The sequence below is a fragment of the Gouania willdenowi genome, chromosome 12 (assembly GCF_900634775.1).
Source record: "Gouania willdenowi chromosome 12, fGouWil2.1, whole genome shotgun sequence".
Classification (NCBI taxonomy): domain Eukaryota; kingdom Metazoa; phylum Chordata; class Actinopteri; order Blenniiformes; family Gobiesocidae; genus Gouania; species Gouania willdenowi.
In genome coordinates this window covers 19,656,682-19,677,237 of record NC_041055.1, presented here as the reverse complement: position 1 = coordinate 19,677,237, position 20,556 = coordinate 19,656,682, and the positions used below count along the sequence as shown (strand labels likewise).

The 20,556-nt window shown below is 37.0% G+C and overlaps 1 protein-coding gene across 3 annotated transcripts; it reads right to left on the bottom strand.

The window, feature by feature from the left end:
• Positions 1-481: 481 nt before the first annotated feature.
• lhx6a (LIM homeobox 6a) lies at positions 482-19,815 on the bottom strand. 3 transcript variants are annotated; one of them, XM_028462729.1, is made up of 9 exons: positions 19,312-19,815; positions 18,601-18,660; positions 18,302-18,487; positions 16,094-16,215; positions 4,989-5,209; positions 2,930-3,030; positions 2,703-2,798; positions 1,707-1,881; positions 482-1,594 (listed from the first exon to the last, which is right to left on the bottom strand). In XM_028462729.1, exons 1-9 carry the CDS (start codon positions 19,384-19,386, stop codon positions 1,515-1,517), a joined length of 1,116 nt encoding a protein of 371 aa, XP_028318530.1. In that variant the 5' UTR covers positions 19,387-19,815; the 3' UTR covers positions 482-1,514. The 3 variants fall into 3 exon arrangements, with proteins under 3 accessions (XP_028318530.1, XP_028318531.1, XP_028318532.1); XM_028462730.1 differs by having other exon boundaries at positions 486-1,594; positions 4,989-5,206; positions 19,312-19,814; XM_028462731.1 differs by lacking the exon at positions 482-1,594 and having other exon boundaries at positions 1,724-1,861.
• Between the last annotated feature and the right edge of the window lie 741 nt (positions 19,816-20,556).

The following is a 20,556-nucleotide window of genomic DNA, read 5'->3' as shown; positions in this document are numbered from 1 at the left end:
GATGTTCGATTCATTGATCTATCAGGCATAACTGTATCTAATAAATTATTAACGGGGGTAGCAGCTTTAAAATCACAATGTTTTTCAATATCTATCTGAATTTTTGTCCCTAATGCTGAATAATGTAAATTATACTTTGCAATTAACACATTGTAATTCAAAATGTCAGTGTTTGTTTTTATTCTGTTTATTTTAAGTTTAACCCATAGCTGTAATACAGTGTTATGGTTACATTAGCAGTTAGCATTTGTTGTTCAGAGACAACATTTTGCTATTTAAATGTCTGTCCTTTCCACTAAAATGAACAAATGCATTCAGTGGGATGTGTTGGATGACAGAACATGTTTTCATTTTCAACATCTGAGTGAGAAAAAGACTATTGTTATTGTTATTGTCCTCATTTCAAAGAAGTGCAGTTTCTATCACTCAACCACTAAAAATCAAAAGCAGAAACTAATCGTATTTTTATTTTATTGCATTTTATTACACAAAACATTAATGATGCACAAAGAAACCATTGTTGTTTTTAATAAAGAAAACATTTTCAGAGAGGCGGAAAAGTGCTTTACAGGGATTAATCATCTAAATAAATACAAAGGACATTGAGGTCTTGTTGGATCCTGATCGTCACACAATGGCCATGGCACTAAAATACAGATGCACACGCTCTACCCCTGCCAACACACACACACACACACACACACACACACACACACACACACACACACACACACACACACACACACACACACACACACACACACACACACACACACACAATACTATGTACAAAAAGGGTCAATTATATATTCCATATTGTACCAATGCTCGGTTTTTCCCTCCACTGAACAAGCAAACGCATAAATTATAAATTAGTGAAATTAAATTCTTGTGGAAACATTACAAATGGAACATGTCAGGTTTTTTTTGAGGGGGGGGGGGGCGAATGAGTAGTTTGAGAGTTACACACCAACTCAAGAATATCCTGATCAACCCAGTATTCACATTAGCTTTCAATGGGAAAAAAAAATGGTAATACACATTTAGGTTTCCTTCGTAGCAGGAGAAAGAAGCAGGGTGGGGTCTTACCTCGAACACGGTCTTTCACTATTTGTTTCCATTTGAATGCACCTTCAGTTTTTTTTAAGAGCATTTATGAGGCTTCAGTCCTGCTCCGTTTTTATTCCATTAAAAAGTCTTAAGCCCAGCGCAGGAGGCTTTACTGAAGAAGCAAAACGTCTCCATTGCGATGTGTAGGACACAGTATTTGAGCGATAAAGGCTTCACAGTCGTTTTGGACAGGTCGGCTGCTGTCGGTGGGATATCCCTGTCGTCAAGATAAGGAACGGGAAAGGACGATCAATCTCAGTTTTGATCTTTGTTGAATTTGAGATTCCAGGTGGGCGGGGCTTTGCTGAGAGTTGACTTCAGCTTGGCCTTTCGTTACAAACGACCAACTGCCTGTGAGGGGTCAAGATACGGGGGTCAGGGATGTTGAGGGTCGAGTTGAAGTGTTAGCGACTGAGGGGGAGCTGAGGAAGGGACATTTGCTGGTGAGGGAGGCTCTGAGAGGTCAGGACAGAGAAAGGATGACCTGGAAAACACAAAGAAATAAAAGACACATTTCACCAGCTTTCAAAATAAACACAAACAGTGACATTTCTGCTGGTAATTCAATTCTCCCATGCGATAGATTTCTAACTTACTGTCGATGTATCCGTGAAGAGCAACCATTCGTGCTCGCTCAGGACTACCGAAGGGGGAATAATGCAGCTCGTCGGGCAGTGACGAGGGTATCCTGGACTGAGGATGCCCCTGAGGCCCCCCGCTGTGCTGGGGTGTGTGCTTTTTATGTCTTGCTCTGCAGTTTTGAAACCACACCTATGAAGATGCAATGTGACCAAACATCATGTAGCTATAATTTCAAAATAAAATGTAAAAACTTTAATTTAATAGCATTTAGGAATGTAAAGAAATGCAACACCCACCCCCACCAAAATCTGCATCTCCTGGTTTACGAGAACACACATGCATTCAGCGTTCAGTGAAGGCGGAGTTACGTTGTTAGAGACTTTTAAAGCCATAATCTACGTTGTTGGACTTTTAAATGCTTTTAATCCTTTTATATCCTTTATATGCAATCCTTCCTGTTGTCTAACTTAGTGATTTACAACTACAGGAGTCTATCTCTCCATGTTAAAGTGTATCTCCCATATTAAAACACATGCATCCAGTGTTGTATGATATATCATGCAGAACATCAGAAATAACAACACTGCTTCATTTGAGCAACTTCACTCTCTCGTTCTTTAAGTTACAGAGGTGGGTGCTGAAAATGTCAAGCTGCATTTTGGATTTATTTTGGCAGGTACAAAATGCAGCTTTCTGCAGAAATAAGAAATAATAATTCCAAAAAAGAAAAAAACAGATTTCTATTTCATTTCATTTCTTTTCATTCTTTATTTGTGAAGCAAAACACTCCCACACACTATCTCCAACCACCATCAAAGATTTGTTACACATTTGTTACTCTTCATTGGGAATTTTTTTCATTTGCTTACATCGTATCGTGAGTATTTCACAGTGTATTTCATATCGTATCGTGAGTTAACTATTTTGTTACACCCCTAATAGCATTGCTTTTAACCACAGAAAACAACAACATTTAAAGCCACACAGCCTGTATGTGAGTCTCCACTGACCTGTATGACTCTCCTACTCAGGCCTGTCATGTCCGCTAGCTTCTGTAGCGTCTGGGCATCAGGATTGTTATCCTGAGCAAACTGTGCCTGCATGATCTGTGCAGAGAGATAGATTTATCAGCATAACATGAGCCGCTGCTCCAATCAACACACTTAGGGATGATACGCGTGCACAAAACAGATGTGAGGTGTGCTGAAAACACATCTGTGCCGGGCTGACGTATCACCTGTAGCTGTTCTGCGGTGAAAGACGTTCGTGCTCTTTTGGCCGGTTTGGGTTGACTGTCTTGTTCTGTTGGAACTGCTCCCTCTAACGTGATGCCGTTACCTGGAAACAAATGTGAATCTGTTTATTTCAACTGTATCACGAAGGGCCTGAAGCTGGTGTTAATTATAACAGCAAAGCTTTCTTTAGTCTAGTGGTTCCAAAAACTTGAGGGCTGTGATGTCATGGCGTGGGCATGCAAGATTACACATTGTAATTTATTTTCTTTTATAAGTTTTGAAGAAGAATAGTCACACACTTCATGACACTTCTATTTACAGTACATTCATTACCTGATTTTATCTATCGACCATGCAGAAATCACTTCCGATCGGCTCATTTAACACCAACTCGCATCCTTTTACACTAATCGCAATATTGGCATCTGATTTTCCCTCTTTTTGACTAAAATATCCATCTTTCTGTGAGTGTTCTTGTCACCCTGCCTTTGTTTGCATTTAATCTCAGTCCAGTTTTCATGTTATTGGCAAAAATTATGATGCAAATTTTTGTTGACAAAATTAACACAAATGGCAGCTTTAAACAATACAACATGACATCAACATAGGGCTGCAGACATCATCTAAAACAGGGAAACAGTGTCAGAGAGAGCCAAATATACCCCGTTTAATAGATTTGTATTATTCCAAATATTGATAACAGTACGGTAATAACAAGTTGGGTGTCTATGGTGCTTTGTCTTTCTCAACGACTAAAAGTGCAATTGTTATTTGTTTACGACTCTAGCTGTGTTTCCGTTAACTTTGAAAATGTGCAAAATCTAAAAAGCGCAATAAAAACTGGTAATGGAAGCACCTGTATTTCGGAAAAACACGCTTTCATGAGGAGGTTGCTCGTTACTGAAATATATCGCAAAAATGCAATAAAAACATTTTTTCTGCAATTACAGGTCACATGACGTACTGTACCTGGTCAAGTGACCACTTCTCTCTATGAGAAAACATGGTGCGGTACATGTGGACAGAAGAGGAGAACGAGACATTTCCTAGCATTATACTGAAAAATCATTACTGCCACATTAGACAGCAAACAACAAAGAAATAGAGTCCTATAAGGCTGGGATACACTGTGCAATTTTTTGAATCGTACTCAGCTCCAGCTCAAACTGAGCGACTCATGTGCAAAGCCCGAATGTGCGTAGCTCACAATGCATGTTCTCACACTATGCGGACTGACACTCTGAAAGGATTTGTACGTCCATACACAACACGTCGGGGTCTTGTTTCCGGAAATGCAACTTACAAAGAACTATGGCATCGCCATTAAAACAGACGAAGAAGACAAACCTAGAAGTGGAGAGACACTCGCAAATCTCAGCAAAAACAGCATTAAAAAAGAAAAGAAGGTGATGTGATGGACCTGGAACTGGCTGGACAGACGTGGGCAGTACGGTCAGTCAATGTTACAGCGGTCCTACGGTGAGCCAGTCTGTGACATTGCTTCAACTGTGAGAAACCCTCATGAGGAGCGACTGGATTTCAAACATGTTTGATTTCCTTACAACCATACGATTGCTGATCGGGAGCTGGTCGTGAGGTGTTAATCGCTTTTCGTGTATACTACACGATGCACGACACACGATCTAGCAGCGACTCGCACAATTTCAAAAAACAGACGCACAAGTCAAAAATCGGCTCAAAATGGGCCAAAAATCGCGCAGTGTATGCCTGCCTTAAGGAGGTTCCTGCAACGAAGTCTCGCGGGATGAGAATTCACGGGAGTTATGAGGCTCCTGCCCAAAACAACCTTCAATGGAAACACGTTCAAAGTGCAATTAGAAATTTAGAAATATTGCTTTTATTTTGCAAAAAATTGTAATGGAAACACAGCTAGGGAAGTGGCACACGATGTCCCCTCTAACCACCTCTGACCTCACACATGGATTTATTAGTATCGGACGCTGCAATAAACCTGATTTGTTTAAATCACACTGAAGAATTGATTCTGTTATTGCCTTCCAACTTGCTTGTGGAAAATGCTCAAACGTCGTTCCTACTCACCGCTCTCGGCTGCTCGTTTCAGGTTCTCCACCATGGTGTCGTAATGAATCCTACACAGAACTTTATCCTCCACCAAACCAAACTCTTCTCCTGTGGACAGCTGCCTCTTACACGAGTAGCATGCAAAACATGCCAGGTGGTAGGCATTTCCTCTCGCCCGGCGCACCCAGTCACTGGCGTATATCTGCCGCCCACAGCGGGCACACTTAGTACCAAACCTACTGTGAGGGAGAGAAGAGGAGAGCAACAGAGGAGGACAAAGAAAAACAGGATGAGGACTGAAGGGAAACTGGAAATCTTAAACTCAATAGACACATAGCACACACAAACCTTTAATATGGAATTATATTCTCCCCTGTGAGACTTTCTTGTGTAAGATGAAGTTATAAATGTGTGTTTTTTTTAAGTTTGAGGCTCTGGCAGAACATGAAAAAAACATCTTAAGGAAAGAACCTTGGAGGTGGATGTGGCTTTCAGACAACACTCCGGAGTGCAGCTGCAAGCTGAGCCTCGAATACAAACAAACCAACACCTGCAATTTCCTGACTGATGCATGAAGGCCCTGACATATACACACAGACATGCAACAGGGAACACACACACACACACACACACACACACACACACACAGGAACCAGGGTGGTTTTACACACAGTGAAAAGATGAAGAAAGAAAGCTGGATGACATCATTGTAGATGGGTGCAGGGTCAGTGATAGTGACGGTGAAGCTGGAGGCGTGCTAACCACAGGACCAAGTGTTCTGGATAAGCAAACATGGTTGGGTAGGCACAAAGAAATGACTAGTCAGCAAGTTTATACTGAGATGGAAAATAAAGTCTGTGACTAAGACGTCATCCCCTTCATTTACGTAGATATATTCTCTTGTTCTCATGTGATTGTTCCTTTAACTAGCTGGGTGAGTATTGGCAAGGATGTATCACAATACTTGGGTCACGATACGATATTATCACGATATCCTACCCAGTTAATATCAAAATTAAATGTAGAGATGAAAAATCAAGATGCTGTATATGTTCATCAGAAGATATTGATCATTCAGGGGACAAATTGAGTCAAAACCATTTGCTTCAAAACATCCTATTTATTATTATTATTATTATTATTATTATTATATCTATGGTGCCATCTACCGGAGTGGAGGTGCGGAAGTGGCACAATTTTCAAGGTTTTTATGTAGGAAGAGGAGCTGGTCTACATGCCCAGTAGTTAGGTTAAAAAAAAATAAAATCGATTTAAAATCGGCACCCAAAAAAGCCTGATATGTCGTGAAATTGATTTGTTTTTCACACCCCTAAACATGATGTCTTTATCTTTTTAGTTTCATATCATATCCTTTCTGACTTATTGTTTTTTATTCATGATAATAATGATTGGATTTATATAGCGCTTTTTTCAAGGAGACTCAAAGCCCATTACAAAACTATTATTCATTCACACCAAATTATACCGGTGGTGGTAAGCTACAATTTAGGCACAGCTGCCCGAGGGCATACTGACAGAATTGTGGCTGTCATTTTTGCGCCTACGGCCCCTCTAACCATCACCAACATTCATGCACAATTCACACTCATTCACACGAGGCAATGTGGGTAAAGTGCCTTGCCCAAGGACACAACGACAATGATTTGGATAGAGTAGGATTCGAACCCCCAACCCTACCACTGAGCCATGGTCACCCCATAATAATAATAATAATAATAATAATAATAATAATAATAATAATAATAATACTTGGAGAAAAAAAAACTTTAACCAAATATTTTTCTAACGTTTTGTGAGCACGTTTTATTGTTAATTTTAAAGATATGGTTTTTTTTTCAAATCTTTTAACATTGTAGAAGTTAGGTTTGAGTCCTTGTTAGTGCAACATTCAAGATTATTTAATTTCACTGTAAAAAATATAAAACAAAATTTCCGATATATTTTCAATTGTTCTCATATTTGATCAAAACTAGAATAAATTAGCAAACAAATAAAAGGTATCTAGGTTATCTTGTGTAGGGCTGCACAATTAATCCAATTTTAATCGCGATAACAATTTTGTTTGTCATGATTTACATCTGCACTCTGTACGTGTATTTATTCATTTAGCATTTGGTGCATTTTAAACTCGTGTTGATTTTTTTTCATTATCTTTTATCATAATTCCATCTTAAAGCTTAATTTTGCACTTATAAACTGTACACATGTTGTTTAAAAGTATTGGAAAAACACAGATTTTTCTCTAATATGATAAACAATTGTGAATATAACCGTGATTACAATATTGATCAAAATAATCGTGATTATAATTTTTGGCCATAATCGTGCAGCCCTAGTATCTTGGGGACAAAGTATCTTGTAACACAAATGAAAACAGAGAGAAAAACAGAAAGAAATGTGTGTCAAATTATTTCTAAAGCAGTAAAGCTTAAGTTTGTTTACTTTTCATAAATGGGTTGAACATAAGAACAAAGAATAATAACAACAGAAAAATGTTTTAATCAACAGCCGTGTCTGCAGAGCATCCAAATAAAACGTCATGTGTGCAACTGAAAGGCTATACAATAACCTTGTTTTACACAAGAAAAAAACAGATTAGGATTCTGATTTAAATGGGATTTATGGGTTCTAATGGGTTTAGGTTAGAAATTGTTGTGGTGATGTTAAGAGCCATTGTTGGGGTCGGCAGCTGCCATTTCTGGTGAATGAAGCCAAATTTGGAAGAAATTGCCCCTTGAAGGGAGAAAACTGAGCGGGAACTAGCATTAGTGGACACATCATCATGTAGAGTCAGATTTACATCAATAATGACCTACATACAGTAACAGATATGAGCCATATTTGGAGAGAGTTATGTCAGGAAGAGAATATGTGGAGAAATGAGGGAAGAGAAGAAGAGAGCAGAAGGAAAAAGATGAAGACAAGAGTGCGTGGGTTTGGCAAAGGATCAGCATTCATTCTAATAACGACACCTCACAAGCTCTCAACCCTTGTTGTGTTTTCATACTCTTCCATTGCCATGCATGTAAAATGGACAGATCTCCAACATACGGTAGCTGCTTCCCTCAGACTATTCTTCCTGTTTGACGAACTAACAAAAACACATCCCCGTAATCTTTATAACAAGCATATTCAGTTTAACCAACCATGTCTAACTAATATCTAACACAAAGCCTTTAGTTGGGGTGACCTGGAAAAAAACAATTGCTGACTCAGCATCAGTTTAAGATGCCCCAGATATTTTTTAAGTTTCAATCAAACTGCTTCTTAAAAATGCAGAAAATCCCTTTCATGGACAACTGGAGTCTGTTAATCACTAGTCTGTACAACAAGTACACATCACCTCAGGGTGTTGTGGAGAGTTCCAGACCATTTTCTATAATAAAAAGGACAAGGTTGCGGTACGTCAAGGCTAATCTAGTATGACAGCTTGTCAGGTTCGTGCTACAAGACAGAAACCAGAAAATACTGGTATCATCCCATAGTTCAACACTTTAACTCTCCTCTTATCCTAAGTCTCTTTTCCACCACCATGTTGTTTGTGTATCTCATTTATCTTTGATACCAAAAACCTTCACATGTGGATGTTATTGCATATGGTTTCTGCTGACATCTGTTTACCTGTTAAGCTCCTTGTACGATTGTGTGTCATTTCAAGATGCAAGGTTTGTGTTAAAGGCTACAGGAGAAAATATAAAATTATATTAAAATACAGGTCAAATAACGCATGATCACTTAGTTAACAAAACGCCACCATTTCTTTTACTTAACCCCCACCCCCTAAAAACAATAAAAAAACCGTTATTGTATTTGCCTATTGGAAATTGCCAAATACATTATTTTTCTTCCGCTATTTCTTTGTCTTGGGTCTCCTCCTAGGCTATTAATGCAGCACTAAAGACACATACTGTATGTCATCTCATAGGGGCAATGTCAAGGATGTGCATTTGACCTTTTTTGGAGCCAAAAGGTCAAGGTCAAGGTCGCGTCAAGTGTCAAAAAACAAAATTTTACATATTTCTACGATTATTTAAGGTCCAAGTTCAATGCCTACATTAATGAAAGGCTCATCTTAAGTGGGGTCAAAATTCATGACGCCACAAAAAAAATACATATACATATAAATATTGTTCCCTATACCTTTGCCACTGGTACCATTGAACAACATTTCATTTCAATGTGTGGCCTTGACCTTCTCTCAAGGTCACATTTAATGTCAAGAACTCCTCAGAAAAGTGAACAAAGTGAGACCTCAACGCCAATTTTTTTCAATTTTCAATTGCCAAATACGCATTTGACTTGCGAATACAGATCTTGCCTAGTTTTTAAAATGTATTTGTAAATGTTCATCTTAATAATCTATTTCAGTTCTCTAATTAAAGTATTGTGGGGCATGTGCCATTTTTTATTATGTCATATCTTATAATTAAATTACAGGATTATTTCAATGACATTCTTGCTTTTGTTGCCATAGAGACAATTTGTCAACAATCAATTACGGATCTGTACCAACTGCATTCCAACAATACCAATCAAACAGTACAACCTATCAATACCTAATCGTATCGTCGTGACTGTGAGGGAGTGGAACAGTAGGCAATTTTCCCAGCTGCACATACTTCTAATGTGAGGAAGCACCTGCTTAAACACATGCTAGCTACTCATCGCCTGCAGCTAAATAAAGAAACTTTAACATTTGGTGATGGGAGCAACAACGACAATGATGATGCAACAAGTGAGGCCTCATCACCTTCGTCTGCTCCACGTGAATAAAGTTTGAGTTTAAAGAGTAACTCAACCATAAAACCTCTTTTGTAAGCTGAAAATAAATGTATTGGGTTTGAAGTAGTGTTGTTGATTGATTCTAATCCAACTCTTGAAATTTCAGTCAAAATATTTCAATTTGATATATTTTGTTGTAAAAATGTAAGACTGACTGCCCCTCTATAGTTGAAACCCAGCTATTACAATGGAATTTTGCTATTGGCTGAGAATGGTGGTTTGTGGCTTCTCACATCACTGTAAGCCCCGCCCCTTCTATAAAAACTAGCACCTGTAGACTCTAATATGTGCTGAGTAGGTTGGATTGAGAATCGTAAATAGAGAGGAATAGTGAGCATAGCTTGTTCTTTGGAGATTTTATAGCAGTGGGCGTGTCTTAACTGCTCCAGGAGGAGCCCCACCCATAATCAAGGCATTTTTTTAATTTCCCCTTATAGTGGCAGGTCAGCCAAAACCTGGGGTTTAGTTAATCTTTAAAATGACATTAACTTGGCATTTTACATTGCATTAGTTATCAACTCGGTTCCTTGTACTATGTAACTAATTAGTTACTAATTAATGTAAATGCTGTTATAATTTACAGGCCCATAGGACCCGTTGTCGACCCATCCTAAGGTTAAAGTGAGAGCTGCAACGATGACTCTCTTTACAAAAGTCAAGGAGAAACCTTTTCCCATCACAGGGCTGATGGCTGTTAAATAAAGCTGTGTTTTAATTTGTGTATAATTAAGAAAAAAATACTGCATAGTTGTAGTTTAGGGTTTTCATGTTGAAGAAATTTGTGAAACAAATGTGATGGATTTTGTTATGAGATACATGTTCATATATCGAGAAACAAATGTGTTTTAGATTTCATAATTAAACAATTTAAACTGTTATTTTCACACAAACGCACAGAGAATTAGCATCGTCGAGTACCGATACCAGATAGTACCGTATCGGTTAAAATGTGAAAGGTACCCAATGCCATCCCTAGACCAAACTGAAGGTAGATTATTGAATAAAAAAAAAGAAAGTGTCTATTTGTTGCAGTACAGACAACCCCTGGTGCTATTGGTACGATTACCAAAGTACAAGTACGTAGCGTCTTAGGGTTAGGGATTAGGGTTAGGTTATAACCCAATATCGCAACAATTTTCAGGGTTAGAGTTATGGTTATGGTTAGGGTAAGGTTTAGTCTTAGTCACACAACCTAAACTGGCAAATGACTGACCTATCGCGTGACCTAAACTGGCCAAATAGGGGCGCTGCGTACGGATAGAATGTACGGATAGCCACTGCCTTAAAAAACTTGGATTGCCAACATTAGAAAAAACATGCACACATCCATGTACACACACACGTCTAAACCCTGAAGTGCACTACATGGACTCTGGTTACAGTGTTGGTATCCCATGGTGCCCCTGATTAGTGGAGCAATGCAACTTCCTGTGTGGCCCACAGCTCACGGACATAGATGAGGTTTCTACGGAGCACAGGGAAAGAAGTGGGGGGGGACAGAGGTGGGCAGGGGAGTGGAGAAGGTTGATAAAGAAATTGCTTGCGTGTGTGCGTGTGCATGAGCCCCTAAGGCCTGACGTGGGTTTGAGAGGCACAGCGGGGGCTCTGTCCTGCAGCCCCTGTGCTGACATAGACCCCGAACGCACCCCAACGCACACATACACACGTAAGAGGAGGAAAGCCCGCTCTGATTTCCTGCTATTACACCCTATTAAAGCAGCTGTCAGTCCAAAGCCAGATGAGAGGCTGACACAGATGAGGAAATATCTCCGGGGGGGGGGGGGGGGTTCAGGAACAAGCCCAAAGGGTCTGCACTCGCAGTGGGGATGAACGTAGTTTGTATCAAGCCTAAACCCAGATTAGTGTTTATATTTATCCAAGTCACAGGCCAGCAGTAAAGGCCCATGTGAATGCAAATATTTTTAGCAAATTCTGGAAGTACCAAACGCTTCAGCCACAATACAAACAGACCCACAGCTTCCATTTCTACTACTAATGGGAAAAACTCAATCAAGTGCTTAACCACTTCATTTCATGATTTTTCATATCTGTAAGCTACTCTATGCATCTTAATAAACTCTGTTTCTAATCTTGAAAACTCAAACTAGTCATGTTTCAACACAGACAATTTAAACCCACCCCCTGTATATATATTAAGAAGAAATACGATAAAACAAAGTGGTACTTCCTTCAATAATATCAATGTTAAACCGCTGCAGGCCATAGGAGAATAAAAGACAACATCTTATCATTGTTTGGTTACAAAAACAAAGCTTGGTTTGTTATTTATTAGCGGTGTCCCAATCTGATAACAATATCAGAATCAGAATTCCTTTATTAATCCCAGGGGGAAATTGCTTATGTTACAGCCACAGAAAAAAAATCACAAATAAAAGAATAAAAACGTTAACAAAGACGAAAGAAAGAATAAACGTTAAATAAGTGTATAATTAAGTAAAAGACTGTTTAAAATAGGGATCAGATACACACACATTACAGTCGTAGAAAATAAAGTAGGATAGATAATATTACTACTAATAATAATTATAATACAAATATACAAATATGATACATATATTTACAAAAATAATACAAATATGATTTAGAGATTTACAACAATATGGATATTGGTCCGATATCATCCTCAAAACTAATATTGGATATCGGATTCAAATTTCCGATTTCTTTTCAATTCATTTTTTTATTTATTTTATTCAATTGTAGAATACTGTAGATATTATGTTGAAGGTTAAAATGTATGTAACAAATTGGTTAATAATAAATGGGTGAGTTTTTCTCATACCTACTTAAAGAAAAAGTATGATTTGTGCTGATATTGGATCAATATCGGTTTGGGCCGATATGCAAGGCTATAGCGGAATCATATCGGAAATTAAAAAGTTTTATTAGGACATCTCTATTATTTATAGAGCCCAATTGATTAAGGATTTCTAGGGGCTGATGGCAATATCCATATTTGGGGAATTTAAAAGCCAATAAATCGGCTGATACCGATAAATCGCGATAACCCAAAAATCGGCTGACAACCGATAAATCTACTGATATATGAAAGAAGAACATTGATATACTTATTCTTACAATACCTAAATATGATACAAGACAAAGATGCAGAACACTGCTAAATAGGGATGAAACGATTAATTGTAAGGCAGTTAAAAATCGATTCATAGGTATCACGGTTGATATCGATTTTCTGAAAATTGAATCGCAGTACTTTTTTTAACCAGCAGAGTAGGCGGCGGGCGGAGTCTGCTAATACTTTCTTTCTGGCCGCCTTCTACTCTTAAATATGTTAATAAATGATTCATTACCCCTTTAACACCGAAAGAATATCTGTAATATTACTTGAATATCTGTAAAAGTCACGTTTTTCTATTAGCTCTGTCTGCTAGCATAGCTTCTCTTCTTCACTGCAAGATATCTGCATGCCAGCCGACCACTGTGTTACCAGCGCCCTCTGCTGGTCCAAACAAATGTGACGTAAATTTTTTTTTAAAAGTCCAATTGTTAAGGCACAAAACACATTTTCAGTTGCACTTTTAAAAATAAAAAGAACTATTATGCAGTTTTGCATTGTTTATTATAGAACCAGAATTTAAATTAATAGGCTTCATTTTCATTTGTATTATTCCTTTGTTTATTTCATTCAAGGTTTATTTTTAGTTAAATTGCATTGTTTTGAATAGTTTATCAAGGAATTCTTTTGACAATGAAAAATAAAAGGAAAATAGTACCGTATTTTCTAGTTTTTTTTCCCAAAAAAAAAATTTGTCTACAGTCCCATTTTGTAAAATAAATCGTGAGAGAATCGTATCGTGAACCCAGTATCGTGAATCGAATCGTATCGGGAGTTCAGTGAATCACTACATCCCTACTGCTAAATGAAATATAAAATACTTTAATTAGTAACAAATAAATGTCAAGATGTCTACATGAGTGTAAACAATATTAAGAACAACAGGCACACTAGAAATAATTTTATAGAAGAAAATAATGCAATGTGAATGCACAGATCCAAGGAGGCAAATATACAAAGTGGCCAAAATAATTTTAATTCTCATTTTTTGAGTTTACCAGCCACCAAAACACTTTGGATGAATGCAAAAAGCATAAAAACATTTCAACAATTCTGATCATTCAGCTCATCGTCTCACTGTTATAATTCCTCTTTGTTTTTACAGATTTCTATCTTTCACATTTTTTTTCTAGCAGCACTTTGCATCAGAGTTGTGCATAAAGTGCTGAGTGCAGGGTCAGGTAAAAATATTATCACAGTAAAACAGAACACACACAAGCCTCTGTTTCATGAATAGATGAAAAGATGAGTTATAATGATTGGCAGCAACAGGCATAAATAAACCCAGCTCTGTGTGTGTGTGTGTGTGTGTGTGTATCAGATCTGAAAAACATGCTGACCAGGCATATGGTGCAGTCTAATTGCTGGTCTGGAGGCCTGAGGGTCTGGACTAGAGGACGGGGCTAATTGCTGGTGATTATAAACCTCAGAGCACTGACTTGGTGTCAGGTTTTGATCAGACAAGCACCAAAAGTGCGCACACACACACACACACACACAGACTGCGAGTTTAGACGCGTGTTACCACAAAATATATTCCTCACCTTTAGGCTACTGAACAATATTTCACTTTGTGCTAGCTAATGTGAACCCCATTTAACCTCAAGTACCACACACACACACACACACAGTTGGGTTTATTTACGCCTGTCGAATAGCTGCCAATCATTATAGCTCATCTTTCATTTTTCAGCACACAGGCACTTAGTTAATTATAAACTGTATATGCAAATAAGATATTTTAGAAGTCACAGCAAGCACGTTGAGTTTTTGGTTCAAGATTATATAAAATAAAACAAAAAAAACACCATAACAAAAGCAGAGAGAATAGTTTTGACAACTGCCGATCACATTCTCATGTAAAGCAGCAATTTTGAAATATAAAACCTTAGTTTTATGGATTACATTTTTAGAGCTGCATAAATGCGAATACTCAGCGTGGATATATTTCAGAGACAAGTTTGTGAGCTATTTTTTTAATAAAAGTCAGGTGTTACTAGATTAAACAGGGGAGAATAAATATTATTTCACCAATTTGCAGTCGGCCTACTGCAGAAAGGCTGACGTTAATGATAATACTATTAATATGAATAATACATTTTGTTTAGAGGTGCTTTCAGGTGTAACCAAGGTCACCATACAAACAAGGTTAAAACGAGGTAAATGACATTTAAACATGACAAAAATGTGAACATAAATTTAGGATAGTGCAGCTGATCAGAAGGAGTGAGTGAGAGGAAACAGATCGTTTTGACTTTAGATTTATCCAAACCCCACAAATGTCAAATAGTAACCAATCAATAACAAAAACTAGCAAATATGAAGAGTCGATGTAAAATATTTCTGTAAAAAAAAACAACAACAACTATAAATGACCTATGCAACAAAAAAAAAAAAACAACGTTAAACACGCATACCCATACCTATTTTTTTTTTTTTTTTAATTTACCTTTATTTCACCACATTAATAATTAAGAACAAATTGAGAATTTGCAATGGCGACCCAACCATGTGGCATAGAATATATGTAACAAATACATAATAATACACGACAAAGGGCAAATACAGAGCAAATAAATATATATATATATATATATATATATATATATATATATATCAAACCAATAATAATCACTCATTCTTAATGAATAGTGTTTGTTTTTATCATACAATGCAAACGGTGGAAGCCCATAATTCATCGCTATCCTGTTCTGGTTTTCCTATCTTTACTCACACAGTGTAAAAACCCTTGCACACACCGTACAGGTCGCCGGTCCATCAAACAGAGACAAACCAAACATATTAAAGTCTATTTGGAGTTTGATTGAAAAGCCATGAAACCATGAATCCAAAAACCAGAAACTAAACCCACAACTATCCAATAATAATGTCACACGCCCTTCACACAGCACACAGAAGCACTAAAGCATTTTCACTTCATTTTTCTTGACGGACAACCTCGAAATGTATGTGTGTGTGTGTGTGTGTGTGTGTGTTGTTGTTGTTTCTGTAATAGTGAGCTAGCTATAGCTAGCTGCTAGCCATAACAAGCCCGCCAATCTTTCAGCGACGCTTTTATTTTGCTACACACGTGTTGGTCTTTGAAAAGGCCTTTCACTGACACGTAGGTAACCCACGTGACCTATTTCAAAGAACAGGGCCGTGCGTGTGTGTGTGTGTGTGTTTAGTATTTTTTAAAAACATCGTTAAAGACTTACCCTACCTGAAATAATCCATTTTACAGAAGATCTCTTTGTTCTTGACGTAGCAACTGTTGTGCTGACGTAATGACGTCCTGCACACCGAGCACTCCAGACAGCGCACGTGCCAGATGAGGTTGTTCACCTGTGAAGACACGTACGCGCGCACACGCACACGCACACACAAACACACACACGCACACGCCAAACGTGTCAAACTCACAATCATAACACCCCGTTTGAAGGGCTGATAGGCCCGCAGTCTCTTTCGATTCAGTATATATTTTATTTTATTTTGAAAATTAATTTTCCCTTAACTTTATACATAGCTTTTTTAATGCATCGAGGAATATTACGAAAATGATGGGTCAATTATTATTATTATTATTATTATTATTATTATTATTATTATTGATCAATTTAGTAAACTTTCAGACAATTTCATTTTGTTTATGATGGTTCGGCTGTGATTGAGATAATTTCGGCTACGATATGATGAACAATTTACTAAAATACGTTTCGTAACAATAACAAACGCGCATTTTCTGCTATTGTACATCATTCCTTCTTTTGAAATAGCCTAATACTTTTTGAATAAAGGCATACCTGTAAATACATATGACAATAAAGTATATTCTATTTTATTCTATCCCATTCTTTTAAAGATAAACAAAACCTATTTCGTTCAGTGCTCAATGCGCCTTATGTAGAATCGACGGTAAATAAAGAGTTTTCTACAGTGTTTTTTTTTTTTTTTTTTTTTTTTACTTTAAAATTACAAGAAATTTAAATTATTTGGCTATTTTATTAATATATGCAGAATAGTGGCACATTTAAACGGAAACTTGATGAAGAAAAAAATTAACAATGAAATCAGACAATAATATGCTGTGATTAATCTATGACAGAATTTAAAATGCCATGCTTTATTGCATAAACTAGCAGTACGTGTGAAATTATGTGCACAAAATATGTTAGACATATCAACCTCCTAATACAAACGGTAAACCAAACATGTCTACGCTAAATCTGAATGAAAAGAAACGGTTCAATAGGCCGACGTCTCCAAAACAGGAACTATCTGGTCAAATGCCTTCTTTCCTCCCAAAGACAGTGATTTCTTTTTCAGAAATTAAATAATCTGCAAAGTAATTGTTTGTCCACTAATTTATAAGTATATAAATTCGTCTCAGTGAGTAAAAAATAAATATATAATATTATATTCATATATTAAACTTGAAATATTTTTTTATGTTGCTTTTTTTGCAATTGTTATCATTATTTATTATTATTATTTCTAAATATTTCTTCCGTTAAAAAACATGTAGCTGCTTATTTAATTATTATTATCATTATTATTATTATTTTTATCCTTTTATACGGGGGAAAAAATCAAAATATAATGACATCATTAACGAGGTAGTTGCTTCACAAAAATGTCTTTCACAACAGAGTGGAAAATGTATCAGAAAGGTTTTAACCACATTAAAAATTATAAGGAGATACATTATATTTTTGTATAGAAATCCAACGAAAAAGGTATTTAATTCGCAAGATGCCTCCTGTGTTAATAGTTACATTTTATTTATTTTATTTAGGTGTATATTAAATTACAAAAATACATCGAATACTACAATTTGCGCTGACGAAATAAATAATTAAATAGATAGAAAAATAAATAAATAAATAAATGAAAGAATTTGTGACAGTATAACACAATAATGACAAAGGATGATAACGGTGATGGACTGACGGATTCAAATTACTGCATCCAAATAACGTTTCATTTTAATAAAAAACAATGTACATTGTTTATTATTACATAATAATATTGCAATATGTGACGTTGCAAAGCTTCATTTAAAAAAAATAATAAATACATTTGACGTGATTATTATTATAAATACCACTAATAATAATTTAAAGTATTATATATATCAAAAGCTAAAATAGATTTTAAAAAAATCTATTTAACGTTTAATTTCCATAAAAACAATGTACATAGTTTAATATTGGATAATAATGCTGTAATATGTGATGTTGGGTCTGCGCTGGGAAATCTATCGAATATGATCTGGGATTATTTATTCGTCCATATGCAGAGTCTTCCTTAATCTGGATTATTCTAATATCACTATATGACAAAATTTAAATTAAAAAGGTAAAAATGTGGAGAGGGAAAGCAACAGAATACGGTCCCCATAATAAAAAAGCCATGGGTGGTTCTGTACCTTGAGCAGGTATCGGTCCAGGATCTCCAACCCGCAGCTCGCGCACACGTTCTTCCCGGTGGACGGCACAGAGCTCGCGGTGGACGTGGGCGAGCACACGGACGGAGTGGACGGAGCAGTGCTCGGGGACGAGCGCGCGTCCTCCCGCTCCATGTTGGACCGATGGGACTCTCCGTCTGAGTGAGACTGTGGAAAAACATGTCAGATAATGTTCGGGGGGGAAAGGGAAGAAAAAGAGTTCTATAGATCCGTGTGATCAGTGCGCGTACGTGTGCGTGTGTTTGTCATTCATTTCTCACCATTGGAGTGAGCTGCGTGGAGTCCAGCGTGCAGCAGCCGCTCTGATCGCTGCAGATCACCTAAAAGCAAAGCTGCAGTGAGACGCGGATCTTCATCACTTTCCCTTTCTATATAAAGCAGCACTGACAATAAAAAAGCATTTAACAAAAGACACTTTTTCCCCCCCTTTTTTTTTATTTTAATGAAGCTCTTTCTATCTGGATTGATTTCTCCCTATGCCCTTAACCCGCGCCTCTCACAATAATAGTATTTTCATCGCAATCCACGGCACAAAAGTGGAGGGAGGGGAGGGAGGGGGGGGGAGAGGGAATGAAAACTACCTGTAATTACAAATAGCTTGCAACGCAGTGGATGAGAGGGAGCGGGAGAAGTGTCAATTTCAGCTGTCAATCAGAGGAAGGCGACAGGTCACCAAAAAAAAAAAAAAAAAAAAAGAATCGCAAATTAGATTTTTTAATGGCTGTAATTAAAATCCAACTCTGTGCGAGGGAGCTGGTGGAGACCCGAGGACAAGCGAATCACTGACGAGCTGTGAGGTTCTGTTTGTGACATCACAGATAATAATAATAATAATAATAATAATAATAATAATAATAATAATAATAATAATAATAATAATAATAATAATAATAAAACAACACATGCACAACATCTCCACAGATACGTTAATATAAGACTATAATGCACGGTGGGGGTACGAACACACGTACCTGCTGTTTCGTGGGAATCCCCTCGGACAGAATCTTCTTTCCCTCTGAGAGAGGGACTTCATTTTTCCAGTACATGGAAAGGCCTCAGAACGCACAGACTGTCTCCAAAGTGTGCGCACTGGGATCAGAGAGAAGAGCCGCACATGTGAGTCCGTGACCATCCGCACCGTGCACTTCTTCTTCTTCTTCTTCTTCTTCTTCTTCTTCTTCTTCTTCTTCTTCTTCTTCTTCTTCTTCTTCTTCTTCTTCTTCTTCTTCTTCTTCTTCTTCTTCTTCTTCTTCTTCTTCTTCTTCTTCTGCTGCTGCTGCTCTCCAATAAATGCGCAAAGTCCCCGCGGAGCTGCTGGATATCCTCCGTCCTCTGGTCTCCTCTCTGCAGTCTGACTACAGCAAAGCCATCATCATCATCATCATGATGTTGTGCAAAAAGTCATATTTTAAACATCCAACTGTCCAGGAGACGCTCAGGGGCTGCACATGCAGTAGAAGAGCTGCTAGTGAAAGTTTCTCCGGCCCTGCCTTATAGTTAAAGAAAAGGGGGAGGGTGAGAGCAGAGGTTTATGTGCGTGAGAAGGGTGGACACATTTGGACCAGTTAGGACTGGAACTCACTCAAACTGTGGCTGGATGCTTGATATCTCACACAATTCAAATAGTCAGAGTAAAAAAAAAATAAAAAAAAAATATATATATATATATATATAAATCCTGACACATTTTTGTTTGATGGTCCACTGAGTTTAAACAGGAATTAATCATTATTATTAACACGCGTGTATTCACAAATATATCAACTGTGTGTTTTTCTATTGATGTTTTACACGCGTTCAACACAAAAAGAGAAGATAAGAAACGAAAACAAATGAAGTAGTTCAGGTATGAAATCTACAAATGCATTTTCTCGTTTTTTTTTTCTTCGTTGTTTTTTTTTTTTTTTTAAGGTTAAATAAATGGCGGACAGCTTAGTTCGCAAATATTGCAAAAGCCAGAATAATTGCAAAGCTTCATTTAACATTTGGAAAATTATTATTAATTTAATTATTAATATGAATAATAAGAATTTTAAACATTTTACATCAAAAGATAAAATACAGTAGACTGACAAAAACAATATATATAATAAAAAAAAAATCAAAGTATGAAACTTAAGTCCTAAACAAATAACTTGTCTTGTACGGACCTATTTGGATAGATTATTAACTTAATTACATGATGTATACTGATGTAAATCTGTGGTTTAGAGAGA